This window comes from Poecilia reticulata, chromosome 15, assembly GCF_904066995.2.
Source record: "Poecilia reticulata chromosome 15, P_reticulata-male-v2, whole genome shotgun sequence".
NCBI classification, from domain to species: domain Eukaryota; kingdom Metazoa; phylum Chordata; class Actinopteri; order Cyprinodontiformes; family Poeciliidae; genus Poecilia; species Poecilia reticulata.
In genome coordinates this window covers 23954196-23977738 of record NC_088844.1, presented here as the reverse complement: position 1 = coordinate 23977738, position 23543 = coordinate 23954196, and the positions used below count along the sequence as shown (strand labels likewise).

At 36.9% G+C, this 23543-nt stretch overlaps 1 protein-coding gene across 3 annotated transcripts in view; it reads right to left on the bottom strand.

Moving 5' to 3' along the window:
* The window catches only part of ate1 (arginyltransferase 1), a 58908-nt gene extending 35781 nt beyond the window's left edge, over positions 1–23127 (bottom strand). The window contains exons 1-8 of one of the 3 annotated variants that reach the window (XM_008430321.3): positions 22938–23127; positions 17969–18032; positions 17235–17297; positions 15727–15830; positions 15355–15591; positions 11280–11476; positions 7287–7415; positions 5242–5370 (exon numbers count right to left, since the gene is read on the bottom strand). In XM_008430321.3, coding sequence (XP_008428543.2) covers positions 5242–5370; positions 7287–7415; positions 11280–11476; positions 15355–15591; positions 15727–15830; positions 17235–17297; positions 17969–18032; positions 22938–23037 — 1023 coding nt within the window. In that variant the 5' untranslated portion in view covers positions 23038–23127. The remainder of the gene's footprint in view (positions 1–5241; positions 5371–7286; positions 7416–11279; positions 11477–15354; positions 15592–15726; positions 15831–17234; positions 17298–17968; positions 18033–22937) is intronic. The other 2 variants (XM_008430323.3, XM_008430322.3) reach the window with 2 other exon arrangements.
* Between the last annotated feature and the right edge of the window lie 416 nt (positions 23128–23543).

The following is a 23543-nucleotide window of genomic DNA, read 5'->3' as shown; positions in this document are numbered from 1 at the left end:
GGTTTCATATTGTCCAAAGCTGTTTCACACACTAAGAGGTTACATAATGACTAAGTTTATTTACTGCCAAAAGCTCCTACTCTTCCAAAAGAGAGAGCATTCCTCCATTTGTCAGCCACAGCTGTTGGGAGCACCAATGACATTAAACAAACTTTATTACTTACTGCTAAGAGCTTATGCTATTGTCACAGTTTTCCATCATTTCACATTGGTCCATACATGAAGGAATGAAGCACATTCTGTGCAAATTTAGATATTGCTACTTCCTATGCATGCAGTAATTCGAAAAATTGAGTGTGCAACTCTGTTGACCGAGTGTCTTTTTGTGCCACTGCTCGCTTGTTTCTTTATCCACAATTAATAGCCCTCCATCATCTTGGGCTGAAACTTCAAAGTTCTATACATGAGTGAATCCAAGAGGTCAAACAGTCATTAACTAAATTAATCACAGGTTTAAGTCTCTTGCTGTGCCAGATACCGCAAGAATACAGTAAGCCAAAGTTTTGTTTTGTTTTTTATAGCTGGAATATTTCCAAAACTACAACAATACACTTTGACTATTCCAAACTCTACAGGCATAAACTACAAACCGCAACAAACTAAATCCTCTCACCTTCAACGTAAGTTTTAAAAGCCATTTAAAGTGTGAGAAGCAAAGGTGAAACTAAAAATGCTACACAATGCCTTTACACACAACTTCAATGTGTACCACATTAAAAAGACATGAACAAATGAAAGAGACTGCTTAAATATAAGATAAATATGATTATAACCCGAGTTTACTGCACATTAGTTTACCAAATATGTCACCCATGAAAAGTCATTGGCATATTTGTCACATTATTAAACAATGGAATTAACTGGTGCTTTAATAATGTGCCTACAAGTCTAATAAGAGCAGTACTCATAGAAAAAATGCTCCAAACAACTACTTTTTGACTTGTGGAAACTAATTCTATTGAGTCAGCTTTGCTGATGTGCAGAAGAGCTCATCAAGATGCCAGTAAAGTGCAATTTTCCTCTCCTGGCTCTGCCAGTCAAATTACTAACTGTAAAACTTCCAATGTGCAGTATAGCTGAAAGGCACAAATAAAACATTTGTTGAAACTGGGGGAAAAAGGCTGGTTTACCAACAGAAAAACAGCTGCAGTTATTAGATGACATCATTTATTGGGGCCTTGCAAAATTACTGGCTGTTGTATGTGTGTGAGTGAGACAGAAATACCAAAAATTAACTTGTGGTTGAATACTGTCCCATTTAGTAAGCCACAACCTAAATGTTAACTATGCATTTAAAACTTTTAATGCATCCAAATGGATACGTGGAATGTGCCTCAGCTCTGAACATGTTTTCTCAGTCTCTCCTCCTCCTCCTCCTTATATCACCTGCAAGGTTAACCCAGAAATGCAAATCCACACTGTCACAGCCACTGCAAGACATGAAGTTTATGCAAAGGCAAAGTCAACTGGCATGAAGGAAGAAAAGAAGGATTTCTGCATAACTTCAATAGCACCAACTTTTTTTCCTCTGATCAGATACAGTCAATCCATGAAGCTGCAGATGGAACATCCTCGTGTGCATCCACACATGGAGTCCATCTCTTCCTCCTCGACTCTCCCTTTCTTACAGTAAACACCCATCTGTGTACAATTAAGGCTCGCAAGCAGCCATTGCAAGCACACACGGTTGTGTTCTTGCAGACATTCAGTACATTTAAACAAACACATCTGCTTCAGCCTAATTGCTACTTCAGCCTCTCTCATCAGTTTGAGCTTTGTACAGTCAAACTGCTGCACTTATAAGTGACAATATGCCTGTACGAGTTACGTACAGGCATAAGTAGAACAACTAGTAATGCCTGTACAATCTGTTAATATTTTTGTTCTCTTTGGTTACAGCTTTGCTTAACATATATACAAATACGTTACAGAGACTTGTAATAATCATGCAAGCTCAGAGAGTGGTAAAAACAAACCAGTGTAGAGTTACAGTGGAAACTTGGTTGCTGAGTTCTGTTGAATGGCCTTACTGTGCACTAAGATGCTGCAAATAGTTATTTTTTTTCCATTTGTTATTTTACTAATTTTTCCAAATCCTCCCCCAGACATTATTTCAGGAGTTTTTGTTTACATCAAATGCAGATGTAGCAGGATTTGTTTTTCTGACAATGATTCCCACATGTGCAGGTACTGAGAGTCACGGCTCAGTGAAACAGTTAAGACCATTAAGCAACTTACTGTTTGACTTGATGTGTGCGTGCATGCCTATCCGAATAATTGCTGGTATGTGCTTCAATTCTGTCAGGAAACTAAAATTAGATGAAGAGGAAATTTTTTTGGCTATTTTCCAGTCATGCTTTGCCAGGAAATGCATACATCCTTATACAAACAAAGCACTTCCCCCTATTAGGACCTTATAATCTCTAAAGATCGAAAACTTTTGGGTAGGGTTAACTTCACTCAGCACGAACACAGTTTTTTTTATTGTCGACTGGCTCAGAACCATATTAATTGTAACCAAATATGTACAAAATGAGATCAATGCAACAATAAATTCTAAGCAAGCAAGAAGAGGGCTGAGCGGTTATGTGGAAAATATAAAGATTTGTTTTATGCCAACTTTTCCAGACTCCAATTACCAGAATTCTCTGTCCATTTTAACAAGACTGAAAATCTAAATCTATGGCAGATATTTCATTTATTTATCCACTTTTTTACTTGTGAATAAAACAAACAAAACAAAACTGTGAAACATTTCTATCATTTTCCAGACTGCATACAAATCCTGATGAGCTCTCATCTAAAAAAAAAAAAAGAAAAAGAAAAAACTTAAGACTTTGATGAGTCCAAAAATAAAATCTGCAGATTTTGTAAAATATTGTAAAAAAAAAAAAATCGCTTTGAGTGGCAACCACAACGGATCAAACTGTACAAATTAATAACAGAGCTCGCAGAGGAAAACAGCAGGTTTGCATGTTAACCCAGCATTTTATTCTTACAGTCTGTTTTGTTTTAGCTCGTCTTATTTGTTACATTCCAGTTTTACAGCAGGAAGACTTGCAAACACGAATCTGAAGCTCTGCCTTTGCCGTTTCTGCAGTGACCTTATGAAAGCAGCATTAGATTTGTATTAACATGCAAAACACATCCAATCGAACAACAAAACACATGCATGCACTTGCAGCAGCATTTGTTGCTTCTATTTATTTAAAACTTATTTCATAATCAAAAACAGACTCAAAAATATTCTAACAGCAACATTTGAAATTTCAAAAAAATGGCTTTGAGATAGTTTTACTTTCTTCACCTCCAGAGTAATTAGAAGTCCACACATCATTTAATTGATTTATTCAATATTTTGACCAATATTAGCTTATATTATTAATATAGTGGAATGCAAATGCTTCAAAACAATTACGCCCAACTTGACTGAGTAGCTTTAAATGCTGCATTTGCAAATCAACCAGTTACTCATACTGCATTTAAAAAAATATTTAAAAGACTTAAAATGAGAGAATACTGAAACAAAATACTGGGAATGTCCAAGAACTAAAAAATGCTAAGCAAAGTACCACCACAAAACTCCATCCTTGGTTTATACTGAAAATACAACCTTCCTAACAGGGCCATTCTCATTTATTTCACTAACCTAGCTTGGACCTGGTTCCTGTGGATGAAAGAACTGCAGGAACTGATTCTTGGAAAAATATTCCTGCAGTGCAACACACCTTAAAACCTATACACGTCCCAGTGAAATGGGTAAATTTTACGTAAACAGAATGAATGAATAGTCCCCTATAAAAGCTACACCTCAGGCATATAAATGAATAGGTTTTCTTTAAAGCAAAATTAACCCAACCATAATTCACCCCACACTTTACAAACCTCTATAGTCAGAATATATTCAGCATGGAAAACCAATTTAAAAAAAAAATCTGTGCAAAAAACCTCCAGGGAGCAGAGTCACTTATGCAGTTCCACACCTTTATGTTACATATATATTGAGCTGCAGCTATTCACGCATACTACCTTTTAATAGAGTTAGTGCTATGGCACCAGACAGGAATCTGACACGGTCTGCCCAGTCTGACAGCCTTCGTTATTTATTAATTACTGTACTTTTACAAGTTGTAGAATTTTGTATATTTACCGCAGCCTGTTGGCAGAAGGGTGGAGAAGGTTGTTTTTCCACCCTAGAGGGATAAAGGCCCACTTAGGTTGGATGGGGTTTCTGCATACAAGCTTTTAGAATAATTTTACACGGAAATAAATTTTATTGTAACTTACACACCAAAAAAGTCACAATATGGTTTTCTGTGTCTTAATTATATCTAAGCTTTAGAAATATGTTGACTGAAGCTTGAACTGTTTATTTAGTGTCAGCCACATTTATTGTCCCTGATAAATATTTGTAGAGATGTCAACAGAAATTTAGATTTTACTTAGTAGCACCATATCACACCAAAAGAAAAAGTTAGAAAAGTACAACTTTTAATTTGAGTACATTTTGCAGTGGGGAAAAATGCCAAATGTTAGGAAATTATTATTTTTAACAACATTATATGTTACAATTATTAGTTTCACTTAAAACACCTTCAAATTAAATGAAATTGAAACAGTGTTCTAATTTAAACCTAGAAGCTTTTTAGAAACTCATATCAGCATAAACTATTAATAAATAATCAATGTCTTGTAAAGAGAGTAGGAAAGTAAAGACAGTAAAAACAATATTTATATTTAAAAAAATCTATGGTGTTCATAGAAACCATTAGACTATATTTACATGTCAACTGGTTGTTCAGGAGTGATGCTGAAAAAGCCATCACTCTCCTACCATCACAAACTTAGATATGTGGAGATTGATAAACCTTACCGAAACAAAAACTGTACGCCTGACTTCTAGGTCAGGTCCCATTTTAATAATAAATTGGCTGAGGTTAAAGTACGTTTCAAGATTAAGAGATTAATAAATTAGTGGATTTGTAAACATTTTTATGGTGTGATATCTGCAAGAAAGTGCTGAAGGTAAAGTCTCTAACCTTCTTATTACCATCTTATCAGCACAGCCTGAACTTCTCATGGCTAATATAATTCTGTTCATAGTTGGACCTAATTAAAGTGCCTGTTTATACCCACAGTCTACAATGAGATACAAGTGAAAATAAAAATGAAGCAGCAGGATACTGTTGGAAGCATCCACAGTAACCTCCAATTAGGTGAGGGATATTAATCATGCAGTACCTCACTCTCTCTACATTCACTTGGGTCATCACCATGAATGGCCATCTGGTAGCGGGCGTACAGAGCCGCCGATTGTTGATACGACGCAGAGAACTGGGGGTCCTCAAAGTTCACCGGCACTAGCCTCACCTTCAAGCACAAGGCGTGGAGGAGACAAGGTGGAGGGGGTTGGGGTTTATGAGGATTGACAATAAATTTGAAGACGATGAACAATTAGGAAAGACGTTACAAAACAAACAAACAAGGATGAAGGGATGCACGGTTAGCAAACAAGCGCTTTGGTATCTTTAGATAGGCAGCAGTGTTTTAGTGATTGAGCAAGGTGGTTATGCAGCTAGACGTATTTTAGTTAGCAAGTTTTGCACAAGGCAAACTTCTACAGAAGCTTGAAATCAAATTCTAAGAGACTGATGAGAAACTTGAGGATGAGGCTAGTGCACTACTCAGTTTTTCACTCAAATCGCTCGGAGAAACCCATGACGCAATACAGTGTCCATGGTCCAGGACAGTAGAAATTTTTGAAGAGATCACAGCAGACAGACCGAAACATCCTCTTCTTTAATACCAGAGATTCCCATAATGACCATCAAAAAACATCAGGGTAAGTGTTGATGCACTCACAAAGAAATTAAAACCTGATTGTAGTTTGAATACGAAGGTCTACTGAATAAAGGCACAAAGTTTAAGAGTTTTTAAGTTACTACCCTCATACAGAAACACATTTAGACAAACACCACTCTCAACAATGATTGTTTGTTTTTTTTAGTTAAAATATTATTTAATTTATTGAGTAAGAATTGTATCCAAACCAACCTGGTTGTGTGTGAACAACTTCCCCGCTAAACATTAACTGCTTGTGCCACCCCCTGGTTTGTAATAACTGGCAATTTGTTGTTTATGTGGCAGTAGAGGAATTTTGGCCCATTCTCATTTACAGTGTTTAATTTCAGCCCCTGTTGAGGCTGTTTGAGCAGGAACAGCCTGTTTAAGGGCATGCTGCTCCATCTCCCTCAGATTTCAGTCAAAACTTTAACTAGGTCACCCCAAATCATTTCAACTTTTGGTCTAGCTGGTGCACTTTGGATCACTGTCATGCTGCATAACCTAAAACCAATTCATGGATTCATCAGTTACTGTAATTCAACCAGGTCCTGAAGAACCTGAAGCACCTGCACCTTTGAACTCTCCAATGGACGCCATTTTTGGTCTCTTTATTGTTGTTGAATTATGAATTCTGATTTTAATGGAGGCAGTTGAAGCCTGCAGAGCTTAAGATGTTGTTCCGAGTTTATATGTGACCTTCTGCAAGAGGTGTTGATATGTTGTCAGAGTAATTTTGAGAAGTCCTGATATACACATTGTTTAATGTTTCACTGTTTTCAGGAGTCTCGTCTTCTTAATTGCTTTGTAATCCTTTTCACATATCAAAAAATGCGTCTCATCAGTTCTTGAATTTCCTTAAACTTTATGTTGCTTATTTGTTTCTCGATTCTTTTCATTTAAACTTTATTTAACAAGGAAAGTCCCTTTCAGGTTAAAAACCTCTTTTTCCAAAAGAGTCCTGGCAAATCTGCGGGGCAGGCATTGGGTGTGGTAGATGAATTTGAGCTCAGCTTTTGTGTGTAACTGAATTTGTGAAACAAACAGGGTATTTATTATACTTTTACATAGGACCAGGTTGGCTTGGATAGCTTTTTTTCTATTAGCAAAATCCACATTTAAAAACTGTTTTTTGTGTTCAGGTTATTTTTCCCCTAAAAAAATTGTCTTTCCTCTCACAAAAATGTTTATTTTTTAGTTAAATTTCTAGAAAAGGTTTTTTTTTATTTTGTTGATTTCACCTTTTCAAATTTAAATCAAACATTCTTAATTGTACTAAACTTATTTTACATTTTGATAATTTGACAGATCTGAACTTCTAATCTATTAATACCAAAAGATAAAGTTAGAAAGGAGCTTCAGATGTATCGCTGAAACTGTCAAACCCTCTCTGTCCCTCCATCTCTGGGTAGATGAGGGTTGACCTATGCCCACCACCCGCTGACCTGGCTCTCGGAGGGTTTGTCAGGAGGATCCTTGTGAATGGCCATCTGGTAGAGTTTGTACACCTGGTAGGAGGCGTCGAAAGAGGCTTTGAACTGCGGGCTAGGGGGATTGGAGCGCACTAGCCTCACCTTCAAAAAGAATATCAGCAGACAAGGGTTAACTTCCACACAGAAAAACAAAGAGTGATGAAAAAAAAAGAAAACATGAGAGGTTATTAAAAAGCAATAAAGGAAAATTAAAAATAAAAAAGCAGGGAGAGTTTGAACGAACAGTTACAGGTAGCAGACTTGGCATGTCTTACAGAGCTAATTCAACAGTTATAATGTCGAATTAAAGCATTTCACATTCAAAATAGAAAATTGCAATGTAGTCGCTTTTGTAAAAAGAAAGCCACTCCCTCCCCTTTAAATTCAAGAGCATTTCATATGTTCTATGCTGTAACATGAAGGGTTTTGCTGTGCATTTCTGACAAAATCTGATTTCTATGCCAAAACATATCTTGATATTACTAATAGAGTTTCCCTGAAAAATTGAAGTGTTATTCCATCATTAGTGTGTTAACTCTGTTTTCCAACAACTCATTGATTAATCAGCTTTTGATGTAGTTCTATACATTTCCTCATTTTTAAGTTGCTTTGGTTAAAAGCAACTGCCAAACGAATAATCATAAACATCTCCATTTAACTGTGGGCAGATAGAACTTGGAGAATAAGTAGAATGTTTACATAGCATTAAACGCCAGTACAGTCTCTCTATTTAGATTGTCAGGACAAACTCAGTTATGTGGTTTGCCAAATTGTATTACATACCATGTACAATAGGTAGTAAGACGATGAGGAAGTTGCAGATCTATCAATCACAGGTAGTGCAGTGAATCCCCAGTGTTCCCAAAAACCCCTCTAAAAATGCTGATAACTGAGTATTTTAAAGTTCAAACACCAAATATGCCTTAATATGCATTACTAATACAGTGGAAATCATTTTACAGCTGAGCTTATCACCTACAGTCTTCCTTATCTCAGCTCTTCAGGGTGTAGCCAATCAATGCCAACCATTAGCGTGTCAATTTCAGCTTCCATGCTGCTTTTTTTTTTTTTTACAGATATTTTAATTTTTTACATATCTTCTATAAAAAAAGTTAGAAAAACCCATAAATACTCAACCACAAACAGGCAGGAGTCCACTGTGCTCCAATAATAGGCTTCATAGCGGTTCCATTTATAGAGGAACTCAGGTACTGACACATTACCTGGACTAGTATCAGCTATCAATTAGTTTTGAGCCTGTTCATTTTTTATGTTAGCAACTCCAGAACTGATAAAGAGGGAGGGCTTTCTTTTCAACATGACTGTGCATGACATAAAATCATAAATAAAATAAAAAAAACCTCAAAAAAGAGCTCAACTCAGTGACTTCACCATGTTGTTCAGTTTTTAACTGAAATCAAAATATGTTTGTATGAAACTGATGACGGCATGTGACCAACTGCTTACTAATAAGTTGACAAACATCAATTGAATTTATGCTGTATCTAGTATTATATTTCTAAATTCAAAACTAAAACGATTAAGGAAAGCCAGGTACTTTAACAATAAGAATTAATTGTCTGATCATGTTTTGATGTAAATTTATTAAACTATGGTAAATAAATATGTGAAAAGCTACTTATACAGCCTCTTTCAAAATAGGAGTTTACAGTGTCCTAAAGAAAATAACAACCAACATCAAAATAACTACCATTAGTCAAATAAACAATTTTTAAAAGGTGTATTTTACAATGTTTTTATGTTCAAGAGGTTACAATTGAGGCTATTAAAGCTATGATGCCAAAATATACCAACTCAACCCAATAATAGAGACATAGTAATCTTGTTATTTTGTTCATAGACCCATAGTCATAAAATGGAAGTTAATCCAGTAAAACTTTCAAACTAATGTTCTTTAAATAACTGGTTGAGATGAGTAATTTGGTTTAAAAAGAGCATTTTATAGGGAACTCCAAATAATACACCACATTTTCAATTACATTTGTTTCCACAAGAAGCCCTTTCAAATCAGAATGCATAATAATTTTAAAATCTGATCCCAGAATAATAGATCCTAAAGTGGAGCATACTTTGGGGTAGGAGCGCTCTTCAACAGAAAGCACAATCTTATAAGTCTCAAACAGATAAAATACATGAACATAATGTTCTGTTTTAAAGCTTCAGTGGGATAAGACCCTAATGCAGGACTTATAACCTCCATAAAAGAAGCTGCCAAACAATGAGTAATATTTTTTAACAGTCTATAATATGCTAACATCCACAGTCTATTTTTTTGTTTAATCAAAATTATTGGAGAGTTAAGAATTAGACTAAATAGAAAAGAAAAAGAAAATCAGGACAAGATTTTTGGAAAGAGACGTGTCTGAGTGTTGCTTTCTCAACTTGCAGCTCCCCTTTTTAATTAAGCGCCTCTTCGTTTGGAAGCTTTTGTTGGCCAGAGAGATGCTGCCATACGAATATCTGAGAAGAACAGGATGCAAAACTAAACTTGAGGTTTGTTTGGCTTGGATAGAATACCGACTCTCTCATGTGAACACTTGCCATCTTCACCTTGTAGCCAAACCAAAACACTGAGTCTACTGGACATAGAAGCCATATAATTAACTACATCCTTTACTCACATAATCCTAAACATTTATTATTATCAGTCAAAATTGACTTTACTGACAGGGAGAGGCTTTATTTTACAGTATCATTTATGCTTCAGTGAAACTGACGTTTTGTGTACATATATGGTGTAATATAGCAGAAAAAGCCCAGCTATAAATGATCAAAGAGAGATTTATCAAAAGTGATTAAACTCCAAAGATAGTGGGCGGCTCTGATGATAATGCTGTGGAGTGTTCCAGTTTCCTTCAGAAGCTAAAACATATGTGATGTTGTTATACTGACCCCTGGTGGTGGAAAATAAAACCGCACCGGCTTTTAAGACCTGAAAACAACTGATAGGCTGATTGTAAATCTATATATTTGTCCTCCAGATGCTTTCTGAACAGTTTGTTATAGACTTAAAACAAAACATATAAATAAAAGCAATGATATCAACATCCTATTCTTTCTCAATATTTATTTTTCAAACAGTGTCTTCCACATTCATGGTTACTATTAGACTTAAAAGCCTTGAGTCAAATTTACATTATTTTACAGTAGAACAATCGCTGCCAAAAAAACTTTGATAAATTTTCTGGAGACTTTTTTTCTTTTCTTTTTTGCCTTCCTTATCACCCTCCTTGAAAAATGAAAATTTAAACATTAATACAAATATAACTCTTCAAGGTCAAAGTTAGTTGAAAAGCACTAAAATGAGTCACAGATCCAGAAAAATCAGTTAAATTGATTAAAAACGCATTTAATTTTAAAGAAAGAAATCTAATATTGCTTCACTACATATGATTTATACTGCAGTATTGATGATGTAAAAGCCTCCCTAAAGCCTTTAATTAACCTTCATCTGAGAAGCCTAACCTTGCACACTCATTTAGTGAAATTAAATGATTAATGCAGGCTAACAGATGAATCCAATGTAGAAGCATTGATTGGGAAATGGTCTCACTGCCTGCTTCGCTGCAGCATCTGGCTCTAAATCTGCTTCAGACCAAAACTGACGTTATGCTACCAACCTCGGTCAGAAACCATTGCCAGCCATCATTCTACATCAACATGTTTCCTCCTGAAAGTTTATTTCCATGTCTTTGCTTCATGGTTCTGCTAAATACTGTGGTTTCAATGTCATCTAAAGTTTCATCGGTCTCTGTGGTGTGCCTGTCGTTTTGTTGAATTCGATCTAGGAAGATCTGCTTTTTCCACTCAGCTATTGCTTCCGCGCAAATAAACACACGGTGAAGTCACTGTGGTCGAGGAAGAGGCTTTAACCAAAAAATGGCATTTCTTTACGAAAAATAAAGCCACGTTACAGAAGCAGGCCGCTTTAAAAACTCTGCTCACCTCAAGGCGATCAGAGGAGCTGTCCTCTAAGGACTCGCTGATGAACTCCTCCAGTGTTTTGGTTTGGTTAGTATGGGCAGGCTTTGCTGGCGAGACTCCAGCACCATGTTGTCTTTTCTGGTCTTTCTGAAGACGACGCTCCCTTCTTAAATCTTTGGCCTTTCTGCTGGGCGGACGGCTAGGATCTGCTCCCAACCCTGCGCCAGAAGAGGAAGAATGACTGTCAAAACAAAACTGGAGTATGAGACTAGAACTGGAATTAGTCTGATGAGCAGATTCAGATGATTTTCCTGACCAGCCAGTTGGAAACGGGTCCCAACAACCCTTATCGGAGTGGAAGTTACTACTGAAAGAGGAAAAGGATTTGCTTCATGCAGATTTCTTCTAATTTCTGAATTAATTTCAGTGTCAGGCAAAAATATCTGGATATCTGCAGATCAGTTTTCAAAAGAGGATTTCACTTAATGTTAAAAGCTAAGAACTAATTTCTTCTAGACCTGTACAATCCAGAAATCACTTAAACAGAGCCTGACAACATGAAGCATGCTAAAATATTTCCAAAAGTAACAACTCATCAAGAACAAATGAAAAACAAACTCATTGACATTAATCCCTCTAAAGAGTGACACAAAAGCATTTCTAAAGAAGTGGGTGACTTTCAGCTTGACCAATTCTGACTGGTAACTGAGTGGAAACACACACACAAAAGAAAAAAATCTAGATTTTCCAGTCATAGCTGCCATCAACAGCAGCACTCTTCCATGTTGAAGTTGCTACCAAGTGAAGCAGATTCAAAGTTGCCTATTTTCTGCGTCAGTGAGGTGTGGCGGCTACTTAATAGGAAACAGCATGTTGGCTGTTAATTTAGGCTTCCATTATTTAACGAAGTGAGTTCAGCAACTGCTCTTTTTAAGCATTTTGAGCTTTCAACCTCTGTTCATGGAACATCTTGAACATCTTGGACTTGGAAATGTTGGCAAGCTTTAAGTAAATCTCAGTGTTAAGACAAGCGTTACGACCTGTAGAGAATACTCAGTGAGGCTGCCGTTTCAAGTTACAATAGCTAAACAAGCTAACTACTAGCACAGTGCTAAAAAACAGTTTAAAATCTCACGTCAGTCAACATTTTCTTTTTAGATAAAATTGTAGTAAAGCTCTGCTCCACAGTAACTCTTGTTATAATTTTAAAGAGAAAAACTATAACTACGCTGCATTCTCCTAGTACTCTCCAATTTTTGCATTTGCTGTCATTTAAATGTTTTACTTTTTGTCCTCTGTTCATATAAGCTGCATTTAGTTTGTTCTATTTAGCTACACGTTTGAAAAATGGCTCAGAACTAATTTCTTTAGCTGTATTTCTCTTTTACTTCTTACTTTTTCTCTAACAGAAAGTAATCTTGGATCTGTGATTCCGTTTCCTTTTTGTTCGTCTGCTCTGTCTGAAGGAGGGATTGCTGCAAGTTAGTGACTCAATGCAATATTCCGAGTTTACACAGACAGAAAACATTTCTGATGAATAAACTAAACTCGATACTTGAACTTAATAACTAAGATTAAATTAACTTTTATAAAGTGATTTGAGATTACATGTCAAGTGACATGTTGTGAACTGGCACTATATAATTAAACTAAATTGAATGGAGTCAATTGATCTGTGCATCTCTGGTTTCAGCCTAAAACTATGCTGAAAATCCAAACATTGGGCTGTTTTATGTGTTGTGGACATTGTTGCAGCTTCTGAACTGTTATAAAGCGATAAAGAATGGGCAAATAAAGTCCAGATGGTTACCAGGTATGTAGTATTTACTAAGACGCAGAAGTCATCATAACTAAAATGAGTTTATCCCCTACAGGAAGAAAGCTAATGGAAAGAGTTTTGTTTTTCATGCACGCAAACTGTTTTCTTTGTATGTGTCCCCCCCTTTTCCTCCCCCACCACTACAACGTCTTGGGCTCCTTCCAAGCCCTGTAGGACTCCGGGCATCCCATGTCAACAGTTTACACCCCCACATCCTGTTTGGAGCAATAAGGAAGTGATAGCCGTATCCTGCTTGCACCGCTGCCAGCTGCCAACATCAGCCCACTGACGAGCTTTCCCCTCTGATGATGTCATGAGGAAGAGGCATCTACTTTAAAGCAGATGCTGTCCTCTGAAGAGCAAATGATTGCTTGTTTGGTGGGTTGCTGAATCTTGAAGTGCCTCCTTACGCTGCCTGTTTCTGAGCCGATTGAACCGAAGTTGTCAGTGCACAAATCTTGTTTTGCTACACCCTCATCAATAACAGATACTTTCCTTATTAATATCACACCGAGACATGTTTACTCCTGAGGATAAAGAATACAGCTGCAGTGAAGATAAACTCTGGCAGATTACTTCCTGTTCAAGACGGATGCTTTCAGTCCTGCAGTTAACACTTCATAAAATCTGGGATAGTCATCGTCCATTTTGAAGGAAATTAAACAAGATACACTGATTGTAAAGTGTAAATGTAATTCAAATACAGCTGTTTTGTATGTAAACTGGAAAGATGATCCAGGTCATCCAATGTCAGAGTTACTAAAACTCACAGGGGTTTCTGCTTAAAACCCAAGTGTGAGTCATTTTCTGTCTACCTAAGAAACTTTCTACAGTAATTAAAACAGGACAATCTTACATTTCTGTATTGGCTCGTTCCTTTGAGACCCCTGTCTGCATGTAAGGCATGGGAAGTCATGTTTTCTCAACCTGGAACTGGATCCTCCCTAAAGGTATAAAGCCCCTAGTAATAAAAGCTGAGGAAATATATGACCAGGTGTTTTCTGTTGGAGGTAAATGCAGGGGTGGCGGGGTGGGCAGTAAATCCTCCTGTTTCCGCTTTGCTGAAAAGGCTTGTTATTCCTGACACTGTAGCTCAGAGAAGGCTGGTGCTGACACAGGCATAGTGGAACAACAGCACTGCCACTGTTGCAGTTTCTCACTGAATGTTAATGTCTGCGAAAAGCTCAGCTTGTTCAGAACCATCCTGCCCCTGCGTTGGGAGCTGCTCTCATTACGTTTTTGGAAATGAAAGTTCTACTTCCTGTATCTAGAGGGAGTGTATCATCTCCCCACTTGAGAATTGTTGATTCATTACAGAAAGCTGGCTATGAGGATATCCTGTGCTGGCCAAGTGAGGAGAGGAATATGAAAGACAAGTCCAAGTCACACAATCTCCTAATAACGAAGGGGAGAGCTCAACTGCCTCCAAACTGCTGCAGAGCAGGGCAGCTTGGTGAACAGTGACACCTTCTGGAAGGCAGTGGAAATTAAATATTGCAGAACAGCAGCGCAGCAGGAGTCCATAATGGCTAGAAAAAGCTACAGAACATTAACATTTTCTAACATTTTAATGCTTTATAGGAGAGGTGTCCAAAGTGCGGCCTGGGGGCCATTTGTGGCCCTCAAAGTGATTTTGTGTGGGCGTCAACTGCAATACAAAAATGGCACAAACTTGTTTTTCCAGCTCAAGGCTGGAGTTGAAGAGGATAAATCTTACAGTGAAAATGTCACCGCCTTTTGAAAAAGATATAGCCAAAATAAAGTCTCATAAATATCAAAGGTACAACACAAAGTACTTATTTCATTAAATTTCATAGTAAACGGGACCACAAACATTCAGTGACCCTCATTCATGGACTGACATGATGCACCCTTTTAGTAAACTCCACTAAATAAAGCAAGTGCTTTTGATCTATATGCTGTAAATGTTGCTCAGAATAAACACAACAGATCCAAAGGTAACAGAAAAAACACTCATCGTTAAGGATGTTTTGTAGCTGTGTTTGTTTGTTTTTTATTTTTAAACAAAGCAAACCTGCCAGATTTTATGTTTCAGATCTACAATAATCTACAGTTCACCTTTCTATGGAAATCAGACTTCTTCATTTTATGAAAATGTTGTGCAGATAAAAACAAACATTTAGCAATTTGGGGGGGAAATTTTAGTTAGAAATCTATTATTTCATGGCCCTCAATTATTATCAACTTAAAATTGTAAAAGTTTGGCTTATGGGAATTGTGTTTGTTTAAAAAGAGCTATGCATCTTTTTTTTTTACCTGGGTTAGGAGTTTTGGTATCTGTTCCCCCTTCTGAGACAGAAGTTGAATCATTCTGGGAATTTTCTGAGCTTCCAGCTGTAGAATCCACCGAGTTTTTCTGAACTTCTTCAGCAGCAGAACAGTTTGGTATTTCATCTTTAATATCTGCACTAGCATCAACTTTTAAATCTGACTGACAGACTTTAGTAGGTTCCCGTGGACCAGCTTCTTCGCAGACAGAATCCATTGGCTCCCCTGCAAGACATAAAACAAACATTTATGCAACCAGTGTGTACTACAATCCCAGATCCGGTAACAAGCTGCTCGTACGCCAATGCTTTTCATACATTTACAAAACATTTTCTGTGCATGCAGGAGCAACCTTCTTACCATCCTCCTGTGCTGCAGGCAGGTCTCCTTTAGAAATATATTTGCTCATTTTCTTCAGGATTTTCTTATGAGATTTAGAAGGCTGGAAATTCAGTGCATGACACCTTGAGGGAGAAAAGATCAAATAAAGTTAGAAAATTTTCAGTTTGGGTGGACAGTTCCTCTCCAAGATTTGCGCTTCTACTGGTGTATTTCTTTAGTGGTTTTAAAGTAAATAATTGCCCAAGTTTAATGTCTGGTAGACTTTTTCTTATCTACACATTGTCATAATTACACACTGAGGCCCAAACAATAAATAAACAATACAAATTTCAACATCCCTTAGCAAGTCGTGGCTAAACTAAAATATAACAGGCTTGTCATGCAGTCATCATAAAGTCGGCTGAATAGTTGAACAATGGTACCACTCATTTCAATGGCTTGGTGTCCTTGCACTGACGAGGCTTTTTAGTGTAGTCGATAGTTTTGTATATGCTCAGGTTTGAGCAACTCTAGAACTTAATGTTAGCCTGATTTATTCATTGCAAAACCACATCTGATGTGTGTTTGGCCTTATTATGCAGCTGGAACACGCAAATAGCTCTACTTTTCAACCATCTGATCCAAATTGTCAACCCCAAATAATAGGGAACAACAGAGTCATTTTCCACAGTCAAGCCACTTTTGCCATGGACAGAGTGTACTAACCCAACAAACAAGCCGCCCCTCCAAACTTTAAAGCTCGTGTGAAATTTGTAAAAGGCCACATGAACAAGCTAAAAGCCTTCTGGAGAAACTTTTAATGAGAGTCTTTAACGATGAAACGAAGATTGAGCTCAGTGAAAAGAATAATGTTTGGGAAAGTCAAGCTTTTAGACTTTGGAACACCGTTCAACTTTTAGACATGGCAGTGGTAGCATCATGCTGAGGGTCTGTTTGGCTAGCCAGTGGTACTGGAATCGCAAAAAGGGTAAGGGATAGTCAAAAACTGTCGCTGTCTCAAAATTTTTTCAACATCACAAGAAATCAACAACCTTAAAACTAGCTTCTAATTGGATAAAGAGGTGCAAACATTCACCTCCTGGAATACCCAGCCCAAAACAGACTATGATTAAAAACTTAGTTTGGGCCAGGAAAAAAAAAAACAATTTAATAATTATGCCAAAAAAAGCATCTAAACACCCTGAGGCATTTTAGGTTACAGGCACTCAGGATGATGAGTGCCTGTAACCTAACGTTATGGAGGAGTTGCAGTTTATTAGAGACACAACTGAATAATAGTTGGCAGTGCATGTATACATTTGACCCTGTAATTTTCATCCTTTGTGGATCATAGTGAATCCACAACAAATTTAAACATTTGCAAACAATTCTTGTTTTGTCTTTTGGCATACAAAATGATTAAAACCCCAAATTTAGATGAAACCCATTCCTTGATTCCAGCTGTTCTCTGGATCGGTAAATATTTGTAAGGCAAATATTTACCAGAGTAGTGCATCACAATGTAAATGCTTAATGAAAAGAATTACCTGATGGTATACTGAGGACAGCATGTCTTCTTCATTATGGGCTTGTAAACATATTTTCCACTTCTGAAAAACAAAGCTTTACAAAGTCATTCTTCTCTGTTTAAAGACTTTACACTGATATGTCAGAATGTATAAACTCAGAGCAGGCGAAAGGAGAAGACAAGCATTCAGATTACTGACTGGATCGCCCATCTCAGGCAAAAAGAGCAAAAGAGTCAATTCAAGCCTATGCCTAAATTATGAACCACAGTGGATGGTCATGTGTACATTGAAAAATAGGTATAAAGAGGTATTACTTAGACTAAAGAGGAAATAAGATAACAACCAAAAGAAAACAAAATCAAATGACCAAGGTAAAACATGTCAGTGAAAAGCATGACATCAGAGAATAACTAAGTTATTTTCTTTCAACTATGTGAAATTAATCTACAATTTTTTTCTGGCAAAAATTTACTTCTCTGTGGCCAATTATTATTATTTTTTTATTTACAAAGGCTTTTAGGACCATGAGTAAAAAATAAGACCAGGCAGCAGTTTAACAATCAAAAGTGACTTCTAATAGCAAACAAATAAAATGGAAGCATAGCTACTCCAGAAACACCCAAATGAGACAAATAAAACTGCAGAACAGATACAAACAAATGAAGTGATACTGATTTTTATTTGAATACATGTCCAAGCTTTTGCAGGATGAGAGTAAAACTTTCTCGATATAAAACCAATAATGAACGTACCTTCTCCATCCCCGATCAATTAAATCTTGGTAGTCTTGTACGGTCATAGAATGAGACCACATTCCTGCCAAAAAAACAACAACTAAGAATAAACAAAACATTTATTTAAATAAGAGTAAACATTGTTCCAAGTAACCATAATCAATATGTTTAATATATTTTATGTGACGGAAAAGAAAAGCTCCGTTTAGAAAAGATTCTACAATTTAGTATCAATAATTCACAATAAAATTATTGTTTATTATACACAATGGTGCGCAGTTTTATCTGACTAAAGTTACAGAAAAAAAAGAGACAAATGAATTTATAAAACTGATTGTAAGAAAGTCAAATTAATTTAAACACTGTTTTACAGTTTTCAGCACAAAGATAAAACAGACTCTAGTTTATTAAAGAACTCTTTGAGAATGGAGCACAGGGGAAAAAATATTTACTGCATCTTAAATCACATTTTCCTTGACGATCCAGTCCCAATTTCCCACAGTGCTGTAAAGCCCCAATGGAAACATTCGAGTCTGTTATTTGTAGCCAGAGCAGATCCGCTGGGATTTGGATCCTGACCTTTTATTAACACACAACAACCATGTGCACAAGCGCACACACCCTAATCTGTGAGTCTGTACAGTCAACTATCAATTTACATCTGGAACAGCCAAACGAACTGGCTGGATCACAGTTCACAACACACACACATTTGTAGTGAGTATAATGCTTCACGTCCCAGGAGAATAGGGTTAATTTGAGTCCACAGAGACGGGGAGAACATAGCGTGATTCAATAAAGGAAAACTACCAAACCAAACCAGTCAACTCAAACAGATACAAAAGTTCGGCTGCTGGAACTTGGTGCTGCTCAACTGGAGCATTGTCACCATAAAAGTTTCCAACAACACAGAAAGAAAGTTCATAGATTTACCACTGTGTGGATTTTTGTAAAGCAAACAATAATAATAAAAAACCAAATCGCTAGAGGTCTCTGAAAAGTCAAAAAATATAACAACGTTCTGACAACAGTGCGTCCTTCATTCTGATCACACCTCTTCCGTTCATCCCCACCTTTGGCGGGGTCTCTCTTGGCTCTGCTCACTTTGGAGGAATTCTTCAAAATCTACCAGGGGAGAGGTTTTGCATTCTCAGGGGTGTTACACTTTAAAACAAAGGTGTCAAACTCATTTTCATTTTAGGCCACATTAAGATCACGAAAGAGCCAGTTGTGGCAGAACGTAAGGGTAAAACTGAATGACTCATATGCGACTGATGTGAACAAAAAAGCTGATGTTCCTGCAGCACAAAACAATCACCTGATCCATTCTTCAGTTTTCCCTGAAGCAAAACAGACACAATAGCAGCAGATGTTGGGCTCTGTACTGCAGAGAGAGATGTGCTTTGTGTACAACAGAAGCCTTGATAACATCATCCAACCAATCACAGTGATGGAAACTAATGAAACAGGGAATACGGAAAAACAAATTGTTCATACACAGTTATCTGATAATCACTGCCGTATTTTCCTGCACAGATTAAAATATGTATGTTCTCCTCAGAAAATAAACACTTTACATCCACAATATCACCCAAAAGTAGAGGTGTGCCGATCGATCGGCCACCGATCATAATCGGCCGATTTCTGTGAAAAAGTGTATGATCGGTGAACGCTGATCACGGTCTCTTGTTGCCGATCACACAAACCGATCACCTGCATCTCATTTCTCAGCCTGCCTGTGCAGCTGGTCTCCTCTTTCCTTCACACTGCGCAAACGCGCAGCAACAAATCCTAACCGATGTGGAACTATAATGCACTGAGTGAATGGGGAAGTTTGCTGTTGTGGCAGAAAATTGAAGCATGTCAAAATGCATCAACACAACGAATCCAATATGGCATAAAAACAATGCCATACTTGACGGAGTTTGGCTACATCGAGGCTCACTGCAGTAAAAAGGACATATGGAGGATCAGATAGTAGGTAAAGCAGCACACAGCTACAAACACTCACCCGGATTAGCATGAGTCAGAAAGCTAAACAAATAACCCGCAAAATTATTTAAGTCTTCGAGCTGCGATGTAAGACGCTGGTTCTGCTCTCGCTGTTGAACCGCTGCTACGCGCTACAGGTAGTAATATTTGACAGACGGAGCGACGCTTCTGCTCCACCTAGTAGTGACTCTCACACCAAACCTCTGTTTAAAGCTGCAGCATCTAACTTAAAAAAATAAATTTTACATACGTATTAAAACTTTTGCTATCCTAACATGAGACAGATAATCTCTGAAAAAATTATCGATCTCCTCCCTGCTCTGCATAATTACTCCGCTCAGTCAGGAACAGCCAATCAGAACTAGCAGTAACCAGCTTGCCGCCATGCTAACAGGAAGTTTTCATTCAGTAACTCTGGATTATTTGTTGTAATGGAACCTGTATTTGCCTTTGAATGTTAAGTTTTATACTTGAATTTTTTGGCAATGTTGAGAGGTTTTATTTTGACTCTTTGCATTATTTAGCCTCTTCAGAGGCTTCATATGTTATCAGTCTGTTAAAGATAGTATTACCAATAGCAGTACAATTTGCACAATGCCTGTTTTGTTTAGTTTTCTTGGACAAAGTTATTAAAAACAATTTTTTGTCTAAATTAAGGTGAATTCATGGTTCCTTTTTCCACATAATGTAACCGGTAGTGCTTTTGATTAAAAAAATAATAATTATGTAATTGGTATCGGTGATCGGCCCTCATGGGTGATCGGAATCGGTATCGGGAGGAAAAAACCTGATCGGCACATCTCTACCCAAAAGCCATAAAAATGTAAGAAAATTATAGTCAGTTTGAGGACAAACTGACTACACATCTGTTCCTTGGGTTATGCAGAGAATTCCTGCTTCATGTAAGAATGTTTTCATGTCTTCTGACTTCCTGGGGCTTTGCCATGCCTCCATGACGCAACCTACCCAGATTATCACTCTTGGATTAGATCACAGCTATCGTCTGCAGACTTTGTACCCAGTTGCTCATTGACTGCATTAGGAGCTGCCTGAACCCTAAGTATAGTCATCCTGATTATAATTTAATACCACCATTCTGACCTGCAGGAAAAAAAAAAAATCACATCTGCTTTACTTTTTTTGTTTTAAAATATTAATGCCCCATAACCCATTCAGTTTCAGGAAAACATGCACCTTTTGGTAGAAGACTGTTTGTATGCATTTTTCATGGTAATGTTCTTGAGATTAAAGATGAAGAGCCACAATATAATTACACAAAAAGAAGAAAATAAGCAGAAAACTTAAGAAAAAAAAAAACGAGTAATAATCTGAAATCTGCTGCAGCTTCCAGCTAAACAAACATCAAGGTGAATAACCAGAGAATATAGATTTGGGCTGATTGTGAAAGATGGGTTTGATAAGTATGGGTGTCAACATTTGTATGGTCTACTTCAAGTGCAAAAACGTGTCCACATTGTGGTCAAGGCTGATAAAACAAAAGAAAATACAAGAGAACAGCTCAACAAATGTAAAAAGAATAACAGAGCATAGGAAGTAGAACTGCACAATACACTAAAAATCATGATTACAATATCAATATGTGCAAACTGTTATTTTGAAAACCAAGATGAAACAAATACAAACAACTAACACCATTAAAAATATACATAACATTTAGGCAGAAGAAACCATTTTCCACATCAAAAATGTTGGATAGAAAACGTATAAAATATATACTTAAAGTAATCTATATATGTTGGACCAGAGGAAAGTACCTCCAGTGATAATACAGAGCTCACTGCATCTTTATGACCAATTGCAAAGCAGACAGAAAATGGCAATAGAACAACAACGCTAGTCTACAAACAAGAATTCTAAAATGTGTGTGTCTGGTTGATTTCTGGTTAAAACATCACTGTTCTTCATTCAGCATTACGAAGGGCATCAACAAATCTCTTTCAACTAAGAGTAGTGATACTTTATAACAAGTCAAGTGTAGCAAAACTAATCCAAAATGCTTTTGTTTGTTTTGTTCTGTTTTTTCAAAAACTTTCCTCAAGTAACTAGTTACTACCCACTTGACCTCTCTTTAAAAATGATCTGAAACAAATAATGAAACTTAATATACCCAACAAAGTCTGAAGAGGATACATTTCAGATCTTAAAATAGGCAACATTAAAGTAAAACACATTAAAGTCCATTGAATTATCAGTCCACTGACTCTTTTTAGATCAATGTTTAGCAACACTGGATCTGATCACTTACATCCTGTCTCTGTTTACTTGGCAACTGATCATCCATTTTTAAAAATAGCAGGTTGCAAATACAGTAACTGCAGTTTTACGTCTCTGACAGACGTTTACTTTGACGTTTGTTTATGTCATGCTGAACTTGTCTGACCCCATGCAGCAGTCTACATCAAACCGAATGCTTGACAATACACTCTAGCTAATGGGTGTTCGATACCTCTACAAGCCACTCGAGTTAAAGACACAGATCCAAAGAGAAAACATAATCTTACTCGAACTCTTTCCGCATAACACGGAAATAGCGTCGAAGGAAATAGTTTACTCAGGCGGTATTGTTCAGTAGCTAGCAGAAGTACAGATAACCTGTTGAAGTAACGTAAATAACCCGTAGTAAATTATGTTGAACATGACAGTGGTACCATATAGTGCGCTTCTGTTTTGCCAAGTTTCACTGAATGACAGTACTGGGTTTTGGGGGGTTTCCTTCTCAGAGTAAAGATATAGGATGCTACCGGCTAAAAGCTAAGCTAACGCTCAGAAAGTGTTAATTTTAGGGTCTAGTCAAAAAATAAAACAATTAAAATGTAACATATACTGACATAATAAGTCGTACAGAATTAACTTCAAATACACATCGCCTTTTCCCTTTTTCTTTACCTATTTCAAGCAAGTACACGGCTCAACGTGATTAGCATTAGCTAGCTCAACCCAACTCTGTTTCTTCGAAATCTTCAACCGAACCTACCGTGAGAGAAGTTTCCCTTGTCATTTTTGCAGTAACCGCAGCGGTATCCATCATCCCCTCCAAAGTATTCTACTATAGTATAAGAGTTGTTTCCTGCCATCTTTACAATGTAGAAACACAGCTGACAGCTGAGTTTGGTAGGTCAACCGGTGACGGACACTCCGCCCACAGCCTATGCGTCTGTGGTGCTGCGTTCAAAGACTCCATGTCTGAGTTGATTTGAGAACATTAAAATCTAATAGATGCCTCTAATATATTCACAAAATTGAGATTGTATTAATCTTTTGCAAACAATTGCACGGTATTGAGTACAATAGTAACATGTAAATGGGAGATATTGTTACAACCGATTAACAATCATGTCTCTCAGTGCCTTAAAAAGTATACAATCCAGAACCACTGCTCAGTGTATTTTAATTCACAAAAAATTACTATACTATAAAAGTTGAAATTCATATTATCCAAGGTTCTTCTTGTTGTAGATGCTGATGACTGTGGGCAGGAAGGATCTCCTATAAAAAATCTGTATTGTTCTCCAACAAAAAAATAAGCCCTACAGAACAGTTGGTTTAAGTAAAAAGAAATGAATTTGATTTATTAAAGAGG